General features: G+C 35.7%; 1 protein-coding gene across 3 annotated transcripts in view; it reads right to left on the bottom strand.

Annotated features, from left to right (window-relative positions):
* Positions 1-13,391, bottom strand: part of ANLN (anillin, actin binding protein) — a 54,409-nt gene that overhangs the window by 23,150 nt on the left and 17,868 nt on the right. For 2 of the 3 annotated variants that reach the window (XM_060108786.1, XM_060108788.1), the window contains exons 8-19: positions 11,107-11,230; positions 6,901-7,011; positions 5,945-6,189; positions 5,102-5,247; positions 4,679-4,826; positions 4,205-4,340; positions 3,373-3,555; positions 2,274-2,400; positions 1,579-1,627; positions 1,430-1,486; positions 783-821; positions 529-550 (exon numbers count right to left, since the gene is read on the bottom strand). In XM_060108786.1, coding sequence (XP_059964769.1) covers positions 529-550; positions 783-821; positions 1,430-1,486; positions 1,579-1,627; positions 2,274-2,400; positions 3,373-3,555; positions 4,205-4,340; positions 4,679-4,826; positions 5,102-5,247; positions 5,945-6,189; positions 6,901-7,011; positions 11,107-11,230 — 1,387 coding nt within the window. The remainder of the gene's footprint in view (positions 1-528; positions 551-782; positions 822-1,429; positions 1,487-1,578; positions 1,628-2,273; positions 2,401-3,372; positions 3,556-4,204; positions 4,341-4,678; positions 4,827-5,101; positions 5,248-5,944; positions 6,190-6,900; positions 7,012-11,106; positions 11,231-13,391) is intronic. The other variant, XM_060108787.1, reaches the window with a different exon arrangement.

Genomic DNA, 13,391 nt, shown 5'->3' with positions numbered 1-13,391 from the left:
GTTATTCTCTTGTGCCAAGAAACAGAGATCAAAAGTCCAAAGGTGAGTGAAACCAGCTCAATCCTAATCCCCTTTGGAAAATTTAGGCCTAAAGTCACTCTGGAAAAGTCTTCCCTGGCCTACTGGCACTCCAGTTTCCAGTGAACTAGAAAGATGCTTTTCTGACATGATGCAATGCCAGTCATGATCAGTTAAGTTAAAACAGGTGAACTCCTCAGTGTGGATAGCACAAAACAAATCTACAGAACAAGAGAAGATAGGGTGAAGAGTAATGCTACCTGCTGCAGTTGTCAAGTGACTAGGTATCCTATGTATACTGCCTGCTAGAGCCTGAGCAATGTGCTGTTTGGTGGCCTGTGGTGGTTTCAGATTGCAGGTTATTCTCGCCAGTAATCTTATATGTTACTACCATACAGAAAATATTATTCAAAGGAGAGTAAGGTAAACACTCATAAATCAAGATGGCTATATGTATAAGTATGCACTTGCTTATATCCTAACGTTTCAAATAGTTCAAGATTCACTCACCTGAAGAATGAAGGGTGCTTTTCTAAAAAAAAGGTGTGAAGAACATAAGTTATTTTCTTTATTTGATACAAAGATTTAAATATTAAGTACAAACACTACAAGGACTATATTTCAGAAAACATTATTTTTTCTTTTTAGGATATTTTAAAGATTCCCAAAGCACTAAGGGTTTAGAAATGGTTAACCAATTTCCAATCGTATGTGTAAGATGAAGATTTCTCAAGGAACTTCAACTTTCAAAAAATTCTACTTACTGTGGTTACAGATGTGAGAAGTCGCTTAGGAGTAATAGCCTGGAAGAAAAGATAACTTAGTATATTTCCTATTAAACATTATGGTTAAAACGAACCAAACTTGAGATTCTCCCACACAGAAAATAATTCTTAAATATCAATACATTATACTTGAGTCTTTTTTTCTGGCTTTACCCATACTGTTATTCCTTTTTTTGTTAAAGCTAAATAAAATTCTTTTAAATGATGATTTAGACAAAGAACAAAAGAGCAAAGGCTAGGAAGGACAGAAACAGAGCTGTTTCTATTCCTCATGCCTACAGTGACCATATCATTTTTAAGTCTGGTTTAGAGGAGCTAGTAAGACAAGAGTTCAGAGGAAAGGCCTGAGAAAAGTTTAAAGAGATAATAATAGTTGTCAAGCAGATTTGGAGAAAACAGAATTGTCTAGCCTGAGTAATATCGGTAGCTTATACTTAGGGTCATGGTCACTCACTGCAAGTTTACTCTCAGTATTCATACCTATACCTATTATGTGCAGTAAATAGAAATGTAAGGCATAAAAATGACCCAAAAGCTTGATAATTATTAAAAATTATACATAATTTTAAACAGACATTATATCTTCTATTTCTGATTATATTTCTACTGGTTTCTTTCATTCTAACCTTTGACTTGTATGCTTTTTTCTTCTTATCAGGGCCTGAGGGATCTTTCTTTTGTACCTACACACAAATCCAAAGCATAAGTAACTTAAAATCTGATGTCTTTAAGAAAAATACACTATTAGTTACTTTAGAAAGCTTTAACTGCTTACCAAGCTGTAAACTTCAATATTTATTTCAAAGTCATTTGACACATCCCGCCTGGAAAAATAAAAATATCAAATTATGCCATTAAAAATTATGCCACAAATACTGTTACAAGACTGAGAGTAAAGGAATTCACTGTGTTTTAAAACTAAAGACAATAGTTACAGACTATTAAAGAATATAAAAACTGGTAAGAACAGTCTATTTTTTCCTATAATACAGGTCAAACATTTTCTTCAGCATTTTACAACTCAAGATCTTAAATAATAAAAGTAGTTTTTCTTCCAAACTAGATTTTGACTCTAGTTTCAAAATAAATCTCTGACACTAAATATAAATGTCTTTCACTGGGACTTAATGTTAAGTACATTAAGAGATTTAAAGTATATATTAAAAAATTGTGGTCCAGATTTTGCATGTGTATGTGTGTGTGTGCGTGTGTGTGTGTGTGTGGTAAATATATATGTTAAAACACATCAAATACCTACAGCCACGTGGAAGAAACATGCTACTCAATGGAAGAAAAGATCGGAAACATAAGAGTTAAACCAACAAATTGAAAAATGAGTTATTTGTCCATATAAAAACAATAAACTTACTGCATTTCAAAGATTATACATTCTACCTGGATGCTTAGACTGTATTAACTCTATTAAAAAAGAAAAGTATGTTTGAACCATCAAAAGCCTAATTTACTTACAAAGTAAATGTAGTAGTGAATGTTAGAGCATCGCCATTAAGAGAATTTGAGGTACTTGCTAATGGTGTGGCTACCATATTTTCAGCTCCTGCTTTTAGTATAATTAAGAAATAGTAATTTGCTGCATCTGTAAGAAATAATCACATTACCTAATAAGCACAAGCAAAATCAGATTTAGCTAATCAGCATTCTGGAAGACCAAATGAATAAAGTAATACTGCAACTGATTTACATAAAATTCATTTAAAATTTTCTAAAGTCAACTTTTCAGACACAAAAAGACAAGACATAAGCAGACAGACATGTTCCTGGAACAGCATCAAGGTCTCTTCATTTTAAGTGAATTGAAATAACTTCCCTACACATTCCTCAGTTTCTGCTGACTTCAAATTTTACCTATTGACCCGAAATTCTTTAGCTAATAGTATACGTCTCAAAAGGGTAAATTCTGGTTTGTTATTTCAAAACCGAGATTAAAATACTATATTTCTGTGAAAGTTACCATCCTGCCCTATTTTTCAGGTACTGGTGCTATAACCTCCTTTACCCACTTTGTTTAAATATGATTTTAAGTAGAATACATAGCTTAGAAAAGTTTATTTATTCAATCTAGAGGAACAAAGGGTATAAAATTTGAATAGCAGTATCTACACTGTGATGCTCTTCACTTCCACAACCAGTAATTCAGGATTCAAAGAACAAATTTACATGATGGAGTGAATTTTAAATAGAATAGAGTAAGTAAAATAAGTTCTTTTAGATGCCCAATACTTTCCACAATAAAATTAATGAAAGTCAAATGGTCTGCTGTGTCAGAATAACTCATCTTAGTAATTTATTTTATGTTCAATATTATGTTTAACAAGCCTTACTTTCAGTTAGACCTATGTCTGTTATTGCATGGATCAGTAAGGACATATATGAAATTTTTCCTTGGTTATTTTTATACACACGTCTACATAAAAGGAACTAAAGGCCCGAGATACAAACCTTGTGTCTTTATGCATGCTCTACTTGTTCCCATTTGCACAATTCCAATCTAGGTGAAGTTCATAATTTAACATATGATCTAGAAGTGAGTAAATAAAAATTACCATACCTGGTTTCTGAACTGTACTGCAGACAAAATCTGCTTTTAGAGGCAAGCGGATTTCTGACAAAGTAATCGATCCTTTGGAAGGGACAAATTCACTTTGGGATATGGGACCAGCCTTATTCTTCCTCTGAGGCCCTTCATTCTTCAACTTATTCAACTCATCAATCAAAAGTGTTCTCTTCTCAGCTATGTAGAAATATGCAAGTTAATATTTCAAATATTAAAACTGCAATTGTTTCTAAATGAAACCAATTCAAGAAAATGCACTCATGTGGCAACTGTATACAACACCAAAGACAAAATCAGTAACTCTTCCTTCATATAAATAGATGGTAGGTAGTTAGGTAAAACCTTGATTGCTCAACCTGTTCACAAAATCCTTGTAATTTAATACTTCAACTTTTGGTCAGTTTTCTTGCATGGTTAATCTCTCCATCCTAACATGCCCTGTCATCCATCACCACACATACACACAACAAAATTCACATACTTATTTTTAGCTATACATACATAGACAGGTACAGAGACAGAGCATGTACGTGTGTGTGCATAAAGAGTATGTATGTGTGTGAGTTCATGTATTCATTCTTAGCATACTCTTTACACTACATTTCTTCAACTGCATTCCAGGTTCTTTCACCTTTTCATGCAAACTACACCTTACTTTACATGTAGTGTTTTCACAAAACTTGTAAGAAACAAAAAATAGATCAGCTGAAACAGATTATCAAAAAATCCCTTTCCCTAAAATTAGAAATTTCTGAGTATACTAGACAAAATGAGTTTTTCCTGGTTTGAAATTGTGTTGGAATTGTTTCAGGTGTATCACACATACTTGCAATTAGAAGAAGTCTTTCTGCTTCAGCTTCTTCCAGTGACCCTTTTCCATGGTCTTCATCAACACAACAGTTAAGAGCCTGGCTAGCCTGATAGATCACTGTCTGCTGCAAATTTATTTCATTATTGAGTTCCTAGTGAAACCAATGAAAGGAGGAAAAAAACTCACATTTTTAATCACCATTTTCACTTTATTTAAACTTTAATTATAATTTATCCAATTGGGCAATTTCCAAAATCTCCAGAGAGGGAAGTCAAAATGTTACAGTTTCACTGTTCAAGTTTCTAGACTATGCACCAAAAAAGAGGACTTTTCTCAAACTGAATTCAGGAGTAAGCTCCTGAGCTCCTACATGTCACACACTGTCCTAGTCACTCAGGATACAGAGATGAATAAGGCTGGGCTCTTGTCCTCAAGGGGCTCACCATCTTGTGCTGTCAACCTTCCAAATCCCCTTTCCACGGTACATACCTGCATTTTCTGTTTGATGTTAACCTGACAAGGAAAGCCATTCTTTTTTTCATTCAATTTTGAAGTAACATCTTCCTTCCGAACAATCACCTGCTTTATTGAAGGACAGTCTGTTTCTTTGACTCTTTGAGATCTATATGCATCAATGCTTCAGGAAATAAGTTATATTCTATTAGAAATCCAGCAACACACTAAGCACTATCCTTTGTTGAACATATCAGCAGAATATTGATATTGCAACATATCAGTAGAACACTTCACTAGAATGGAAAATGCCTTTGGGTGAAAGAGAGGCTTACCAAAGCTATTTCAAAGTTTTATAAAGATTAATGCTAATAACACTATAATTATAAATAACAAAACTTGTTATGTCAATCTAAACCATGACCCTTAGTGAGTGAATGTCTTCTAAGATGTTCTCACCTATAAAGAAGATCACGATCTTCAGAACCCATACTGTCACCAGACTCAGCTCGAGGGACACGGGTTCTTTGGAATTTTCCTGGCTTTGGACTTTCATCACTTATGCTGGTGTCTTTCAATTCCCAGCTAGGCGAAGAAACTAAATTCTGCAGGAAGGCACATCAGATATTAGATTTTATGGATGACATTGATTCTAAATGAGAAATCTGAGGAATTGAATGACTTTATTATTAGAAAATAAACATCCAATAAGTTGACCAATTCATCAACAAGGCAAACTTAAATAAGTTCCTAAAATGTATACGAATAAAAGTTCAAAGACAGCTGAAGCTTACACTTGTAACTCTTTTTAAAAAATATTTCTAATTGAATCAATCTCCAAAAAAAGGTGCAGCTATTCAATTTAGGGTGATAGCTCATAACAGTAGAGTTAGCTCTCAATAAATGTTAGTTATCTATCTGGTGCTAAATACTAATATGCTAATATGACCTAATATGCACTTCACCCCCATGATGTGGGTACTATTTTTAACCTAATTTAACATTTAACTGTGGCAAAGAGGTTAAATAACCTGACCCATAAACATCGCTTAATGGCAGAGCCAGGATTTGAGCCCAAATGTCTGAGCTTTTAAGCCATGTTACAGTTTGGATTTCATCTAAGGCCAAAAGGAAACCACTGAAGAGTTTTAAGCTCTCTTTTAAGAGAATTAACATCAGGTTTGCAAAATACCCCTGGCTACAGAGTGCCAAATCCCCATGCACCAACTAAAACAAAAAGGGACCCCAATTCTACTTAGTTTCTTTATGTGCTGGGCCTGTTCACATTTAGTCCTTTCTTACCTCTGGACTTACCACACCAACTGTCTGTGCTAATGGAGCAAGTAAAGACATCGAGGAGATATTCAGTGCATCTTCCTGTTCTTCACTGCTTTCTGCGTCTGCGTGATCCACCTCCTCCTGGCTCTTTTCCACATCTAGTTCACCTTCCTCTAGGACATCACTGAAGATGTCATTAATTACTTTTGAACTGTTGATATCATCATCATCATCCACACTCATCTCAATCTCACTTTCACGTACCACCTCTGAAAAATATTCCAACAGGTAAATACTGTGATTCAGACCTTTAAGAATTAAACGGATAACAGAGAAGACCTAACATTCATATGCTTACTCAATAAACAGGAAGAAAAAGCCCTATGAAAAAGTACCTCCTAAACAAACAAAACAAAAAGAAATAGAATACTACTAATATAAAGTTCCAATAACATTTTCTAAGTAATAAAGGTGGGAACTATCAAAAGCTGATTCAATTCTTCGGGTTTAAGGAAGAATATTAAAAACCCAGACTGCAAGATAATAGCCAAAAGCTTCAGATTTACAAAAAATATCTTTTCAAATAATTCTTTTTCTATTGTTGGGAACTGCCCTTTCACATTGCAGTCAATAATAGGAAAATATTAACATCACTTAGGGCAGGGTTCACAAATAAACTTCAAGGGCCACTGATTCCTCTAACCATACATGCAGAGTGTGGAGGGGCAGCACATTTCCTTTCCCTGTGAAACTGAGTGATAGCCTTAATCAGATTTTCACAGGGGCCTGGGACCTAAAGATAACTGTTAACAGTACTGTATTTTGTGAAAACTAGAGTATTTCCTAGTGGGGAAAAAAAAGTGTATTATAAAATCATATTTTGAAATATAGAACACTGCATATTTGAATATGAGAATACTAATTCTCCTAGTGTGTCCAGAGTTAATAAGAGACAAAGAATAAAAACAACGAAAACCAACCAGTCAGCTGTTCAACCTTTGGGTCTGACGTTACTTTTAAGGACTTTTCCTCTTCTAAAAACAATGTTATTTTCAAAGGGCTAGACTTCGTCATTTCACATTCAGTAAAACCTAAAAAAATTTTAGGAAAAACCATATGAATATATATATAAAAACTTAGAGTTTTTCAATTAAGGAATCTTACATATCTTGTTTTCTGATTATAAAGCTATGCATTTCAAATCCAGAAATGCATAAAGTAGAGAATCCCCCAAAGCACCTGTCTTCTCTTAACTTTCCCATCTCTCTCTTCTTCCCTAGAAGAGAAAGGGGACACTAATATTACCAGGTTATTGTTTGTTCTTCCAGTTTTCCCCCTATGTATACATATGTATATATCCTTTTTAAAATTTTTTCCATTATTTTATCTTATTTTATTTTTTAACATCTTTGTTGGAGTATAATTGCTTTACAATGTTGTGTTAGTTCCTGCTGTATAACAAAGTGAATCAGCTATAGGTATACATACATCCCCATATCCCCTCCTTCTGGCGTCTCCCTCCCACCCTCCCTATTCCAACCCTCTAGGTGGTCACAAAGCACCAAGCTGATCTCCCTGTGCTATGCGCTGCTTCCCACTAGCTATCTATTTTACATTTGGTAGTATTTATAAGTCCATGCCACTCTCTCACTTCATCCCAGCTCACCCTTCCCCCTCCCCGTGTCCTCAAGTCCATTCTCTACATCTGCATCTTTATTCTTGTCCTGCCCCTAGGTTCAGCAGAACCTTTTTTTTTTTTTTTAGATTCCATATATATGTGTTAGCATATGGTATTTGTTTTTCTCTTTCTGACTTACTTCACTCTGTATGACAGACTCTAGGTCCATCCACCTCACTACAAATAATTCAATTTCGTTTCTTTTTATGGCTGAGTAATATTCCATTGTATATATGTGCCACATCTTCTTCATCCATTCATCTGTTGATGGACACTTAGGTTGCTTCCATGTCCTGGCTATTGTAAATAGTGTGATCATACTATACATGCTGTTCTGCATTTTGTTGTTCACTTTTAAAAAAGTGTCAATAAAAACACTTAACTAGCAATAGAAAAACACTACTTCAACATAATAAAGACCATATATGAGAAGCCCACAGCTAACATTATACTTAATGGTAAAAGATTGAAAGCTTTTCCTCTAAGATCAAGAACAAGACAAGCTAGAGATAAGCCCACTCTCACCATTTCTAGGCAACATAGCTTTTTAAAAGTCCTAGTTAGAGTAATAGGCAAGAAAAAGAAATTAAAAGAATCCAAATTTTAAAAGAAGTAAAATTATCTCTGTTCACAGATAACATGATCTTATATATAGAAAACTGAAGATTCCACACACACAAAAAAACTGTTAGAATAATATACAAATTCAGCAAAGATGCAGAATACAAAATCAACACAAAAAAACCAGTTGCATTTCTATATACTAACAATGAACAATCTGAAGAGCAAATTAAGAAAACAATTCCATTTACAATAGTATGAAACAGAATAAAATACTTAGGAATAAACCTAACCAAGGAGGTGATAGACTTATATACTGAAAAGTACAAAATATTGCTGAAAGACATTAAAAAAAACACAAATAGATGGAAAGACATCCCATGTTCATGGATTGGAAGACTTAATATTGTTAAGATGCCAATACTATCCAAAGCAATCTACAGATTCAATGCAATTCTTATCAAAATCCCAACAGCACTTTTTGGAGAAATAGAAAGTCTGTCCTAAAATTCATATGGAACTTCAAGAGACCCTGAATATCCAAAACAATTTTGAAAGAGAACAAAGTTAGAAGACTGACATTTCCTGATTTCAAAACATATTACAAAGCTATAATAATCAATATAGTATGATACTAGCATAAAGATAGACATATAGACCAATGGAAAAGAAGAGAGAGCCCAGAAATAAAACATCACATATATGGTCAAATGATCTTTAACAAGGCTGCCAAGATAATTCAATGGGGAAAGGACAAATGATGTTGGGAAAACTGGATATTTACATGCAAAGAATTAAGTTGGACCTTTATCTGATGTCATATCCAAAAATCAACTCAAAATGGATTAAAGACATAATGTAAGACTCAAAACTATAAAACTCCCAGAAGAAAACATAGAGAGAAAGAAAGCTTCATGACAGTGGATTTGGTGATGATTTCCTGGGTATAGAACAAAGCAGGCAACAAAAGCAAAAATAGACAAACGGGACTACATCAAACTTAAAAACTTTTGTGGGAGAGGGGGCAAGGTAGGAGTAGGGGATTAAGAGGTACAAACCACTATGTATAAAATAAGTAAGTTTCAAGGATATATTGTCCAGCACATGGAAAATATTTTATGATAACTAAAATGGAGTATAATCTATAAAAGTGTTTAATCATTATGTTGTACACCTAAAACTAATACAATATTGTCAATCAACTATACCTCAATTAAAAAAAAAGTTTTGTGTATCAACCTACTGAATGTGAGAAAATATTTGCAAATCACATATTTGACAAGGGGTTAATATTCAGAATATAAGAACTGCTACAACTCAATAACAAAAAATCAACCTGATTTAAAAATGGGCAAAGGACATGAACAGATGCTTCTCCAAAGATGATATACAAATGGCCAACAAGCATGCGAAAGGATGCTCAACATTTCCAATCATAGGAGAAATGCAAATCAAAATCACAATGAGCTAATAACTCATACCTATTAGGATAGCTACTGTCAAGAAAACAAAAAATAACAAGTGTTGATGAGGGTGTGGAGAAATTAGAATGCCTGTGCACTGTTGGTGAGACTGTAAATAGTGTGACCACTATGGAAACCAGCATAATAGTTCCTCAAAATATTAAAAATAGAGCTACTGCATGATCAAGCAATCCCACTTCTGGGTATACAGACAAAAGAATTGAAAGCAGGGTCTCAAAGAGACATTTGCATACCCATGTTCATAACAGCACTATCCACAATGGCCAAGAGGTGGAAGCAACCCACATGTCCATCAATGGATAATGGATAAACAAAATTTGGTATATCTACACAATAAAATATTATTCAGCCTTAAAAAGGAAGGCAGTCCTGTCACACATTTGACATGTGACATGTCAACATGGATGAACCCTGGGACATTATGCTAAATTAAATACACTAGCCACAAAAAGACAAATACTATATTATCACACTTATATGAGGTATCTAATCTATATGAGGTAGTCAAACTCATAGAAACAGAATTGTAGAATGCTGGTGACCAGAGGCTCAGGAGAGGGAAAAGGGGAGTTGTTGTTTAATGGGTATAGAGTTTCAGTTTTGCCAAATGAAAGTTCCAGAGATCTGTTCCTCAACAGTGTGAATATACTTAACACTACTGAACTGTACACTTAAAAAGTGTTAAGATGGGGCTTCCCTGGTGGCGCAGTGGTTGAGAGTCCGCCTGCCGATGCAGGCGACACAGGTTCGTGCCCCGGTCCGGGAAGATCCCACATGCCGCGGAGCAGCTAGGCCCGTGAGCCATGGCCGCTGAGCCTGTGCGTTCGGAGCCTGTGCTCCGCAACGGGAGAGGCCGCAACAGTGAGAGGCCCGCGTACCACACACAAAAAAAATTGTTAAGATGGCGAATTTCAGTAATATGTTTTTTTACCACTATTGTTTTTTTTTAATTTAACTGCCTATGATATATTAAATGTCATTACATACAAAGCAACCTAATTCATTTTAAGCAGCTACATAATATTTGATTACATGGATTTAGCACAATTTATTTACAGTCTTCTACTGATGTGCATTTAGGTCATTTAAATCTTATTACTATTACAAATGGTGCTACAATTAATATATTTGTACATACACCTGTGCACACTAGTTCTAAGAATTCAACTTACAGAAATACTTGCAGAGCACACACACTTTATAATCCAATAGATATTACTGAATTTTTCTCCAAAAAATCCTTATAGTAATTTACACTCTCATCAAGTGTATGCGTTCTCACTCTGGAAAGATAACTAAGGAAGAAGGATATTGCACGGCTAGAAATGAAAAGGTAAGTGGAAATGAAGAAATGAATCTGTCTTTTTACACTAGAACAGCATTACTGCTTTCCAATCCAATTTCCAAAACTATGGTAGACTGAAATCTACATTTTAAGTGAAGTAGAAATAGAAAACGCTTACCTGTAGGTTCTATACTAGAAGGTTTTGCTGGTGTCTGATTTTCTGTCACCTTTTCTGTTACTGGAAGTGATGGGGTATTTGGACCAACTTGTTTTCTGAGGGGAGTGTTCTGACAGTGAATTTCCTGCAAAAAGCAAATGAAGAGATAAACTTTCTCTCTCAAAACTATAAATTTTGTCTTTTTACATGTTATTAAATGAAACAAGTAAGAGTCATTGTTCTATATAAGCTTCCTCAGAACAAAACAGATAATGAATGTGAAAGGGTCCAGCCATGTTTAGAACACAAAAGGCCTCGGTGCTAGTTCATATTCTTGGTAATTCATAGTATGTAAAACCTTTTTTAGGGACAAGTAGGCAAGAGAGAATGAAAATCCACATCAGAGTTCAGTTTTAGATAAACCAATTCAGGTGAAAGCCACATATTGGGAAAAAATAACTGTCTCCTCAGAAGGAACAAAACAAGTACAAGCAAAACCACACGCCACTTCCTTATCCCTTTCTAGCCACCACCTCCTTGCTCCCTTCCCTTTAGAACCAAACTTCTGAGGACTGCCTATACTCCTGGACTCTGCTCTTCACCCACTACTACCTGCATTCTACCCGCACCACTTCATTAAAAGGCTCTGCCAAGTCACAACAAGCTCCTTATTTCAAAACGCAGTGGTCTCAGTCCAGCCTACGTCTGACAACAAACACTTGGCAATACCAACCACTCCTCCCTTCTGAAAGGCTCTTTCTTCCCTTGACTTCAGCTACACCATACTCAACTGCTTTTCCCTCCCACCTTTTAGGCTGCTCTTTCCGTGGGTACCACAGATGAGTTCTGAGGTGGGGAGACCCCTGAACTCCCCATTATTGTGTTCAGAATTTTCTTTACATGTATATGTGCAACTGTCTGGGGAGGGATTCCACAGGTTTATCAGGAATCATTTAACAAAAAAATCATTTAAGAACGGTTGCTTTTTATTTTCCAGAGATGTAGAAGGAAAACCATGAGACTATGACCTACCGGCAACCAAGTGAAGAAGGTGCTTCAAACAGGAGACAGTGATTCACAATGTCAAATGCTGCTAATAATAGGTCAAGTTAAACACCTGAAAACTGATTACTGAAGATCACTGGTGAATTTGATATGGGTAGTGGTGAAAGCCTGAGTGGAGAGATCAAGAGAGAAAGGAAGAGAAAAACTGGAAGATACAAGTAGAGACACCCTTTTGGAAGAGTCTGGATGAAAAGGAGGCAAAGAAAGGGTGGGGAATAGGAGATCAAAAGAGTTGTTTTTGTTTTAAGATCACAGATAATAGCTTGCTCTATGCTGATGGGAAGGATTAGGCCATTCATTCCTTCTTCCAAAGACAAATTTACTGTGCTCCTACTGTGAGTCAAGCACTGAGAACATAGACAGAGATGAATAAGGCTCTCATAGACAGTGGTGAAAAACAAAGTTAAAACAATTATAGGAAGATAAATATTCCAGTGAGGTAAAAACAGGATGACATGGGCCCAAAAAAGCAGGAGGGGGACTGAGAAAAGGGCCAAGTAAAAAATTCCAGAAGGAATTAAAATTTAACCTATTCTTAATGAAGCAGGAGCTCACCACAGAGATATTTCATCCAGAGAGACTAGCAAGGCAAAGACAAAGAGATCTGAAAATATGGGTACATTTGAGAGACTACAAATAGTCTGCATGGCAGGACTGAAGCACACATGTGGAGGAGCAGGGAAGAGAAGCCAGATTTCTGAATGATTCTAGATATCAAGCCAAGCACTAGACATTTTTCTGATGTTAGCTATGGGGAGCTCTCCAGGATTTTAAGCAAGGGAATATATGCCTATCTGCCTTTCAGAAATATTTTTCTAGCAGCAGTGGGTTAGATGGACTGGAGAGAAGCCAGACTAAAAGCAGGGTGTTCACACAAAGCTATGTTAATGATTAAGGCAATGGCAGAGGAAAATAAACAAGACAAGGAAGCTTGGTGACATACTTAGAAAATGTATCACTGGATGTGTGTGTGCTTACGTGTGCATGTGCTAGAGGCCAGCGGGTGGGAAGACATAGTAACAAGAGGAAGGAGCCGAGGAGGTACTGCCAGATTGTTTTAGATGAGGAAGTATAGAGTAAAGCCCTAAGTGAAGACAGAGACTACATGGGGAAGATATTCCAGCAAAGCATAGAAAGCTCTGCCAGCCAACCAGAGCTCAACTAGAGTTCAGGAGAGAGGTGAGGGCAGAATAGCCAAGCATTATCAGCATTTCTGTGATTGACTGAAGCTAGATATGAGG

Source organism: Mesoplodon densirostris, chromosome 9 (assembly GCF_025265405.1).
Source record: "Mesoplodon densirostris isolate mMesDen1 chromosome 9, mMesDen1 primary haplotype, whole genome shotgun sequence".
Classification (NCBI taxonomy): Eukaryota; Metazoa; Chordata; class Mammalia; order Artiodactyla; family Ziphiidae; genus Mesoplodon; species Mesoplodon densirostris.
This window is presented reverse-complemented; position numbering and strand designations above follow the sequence as displayed.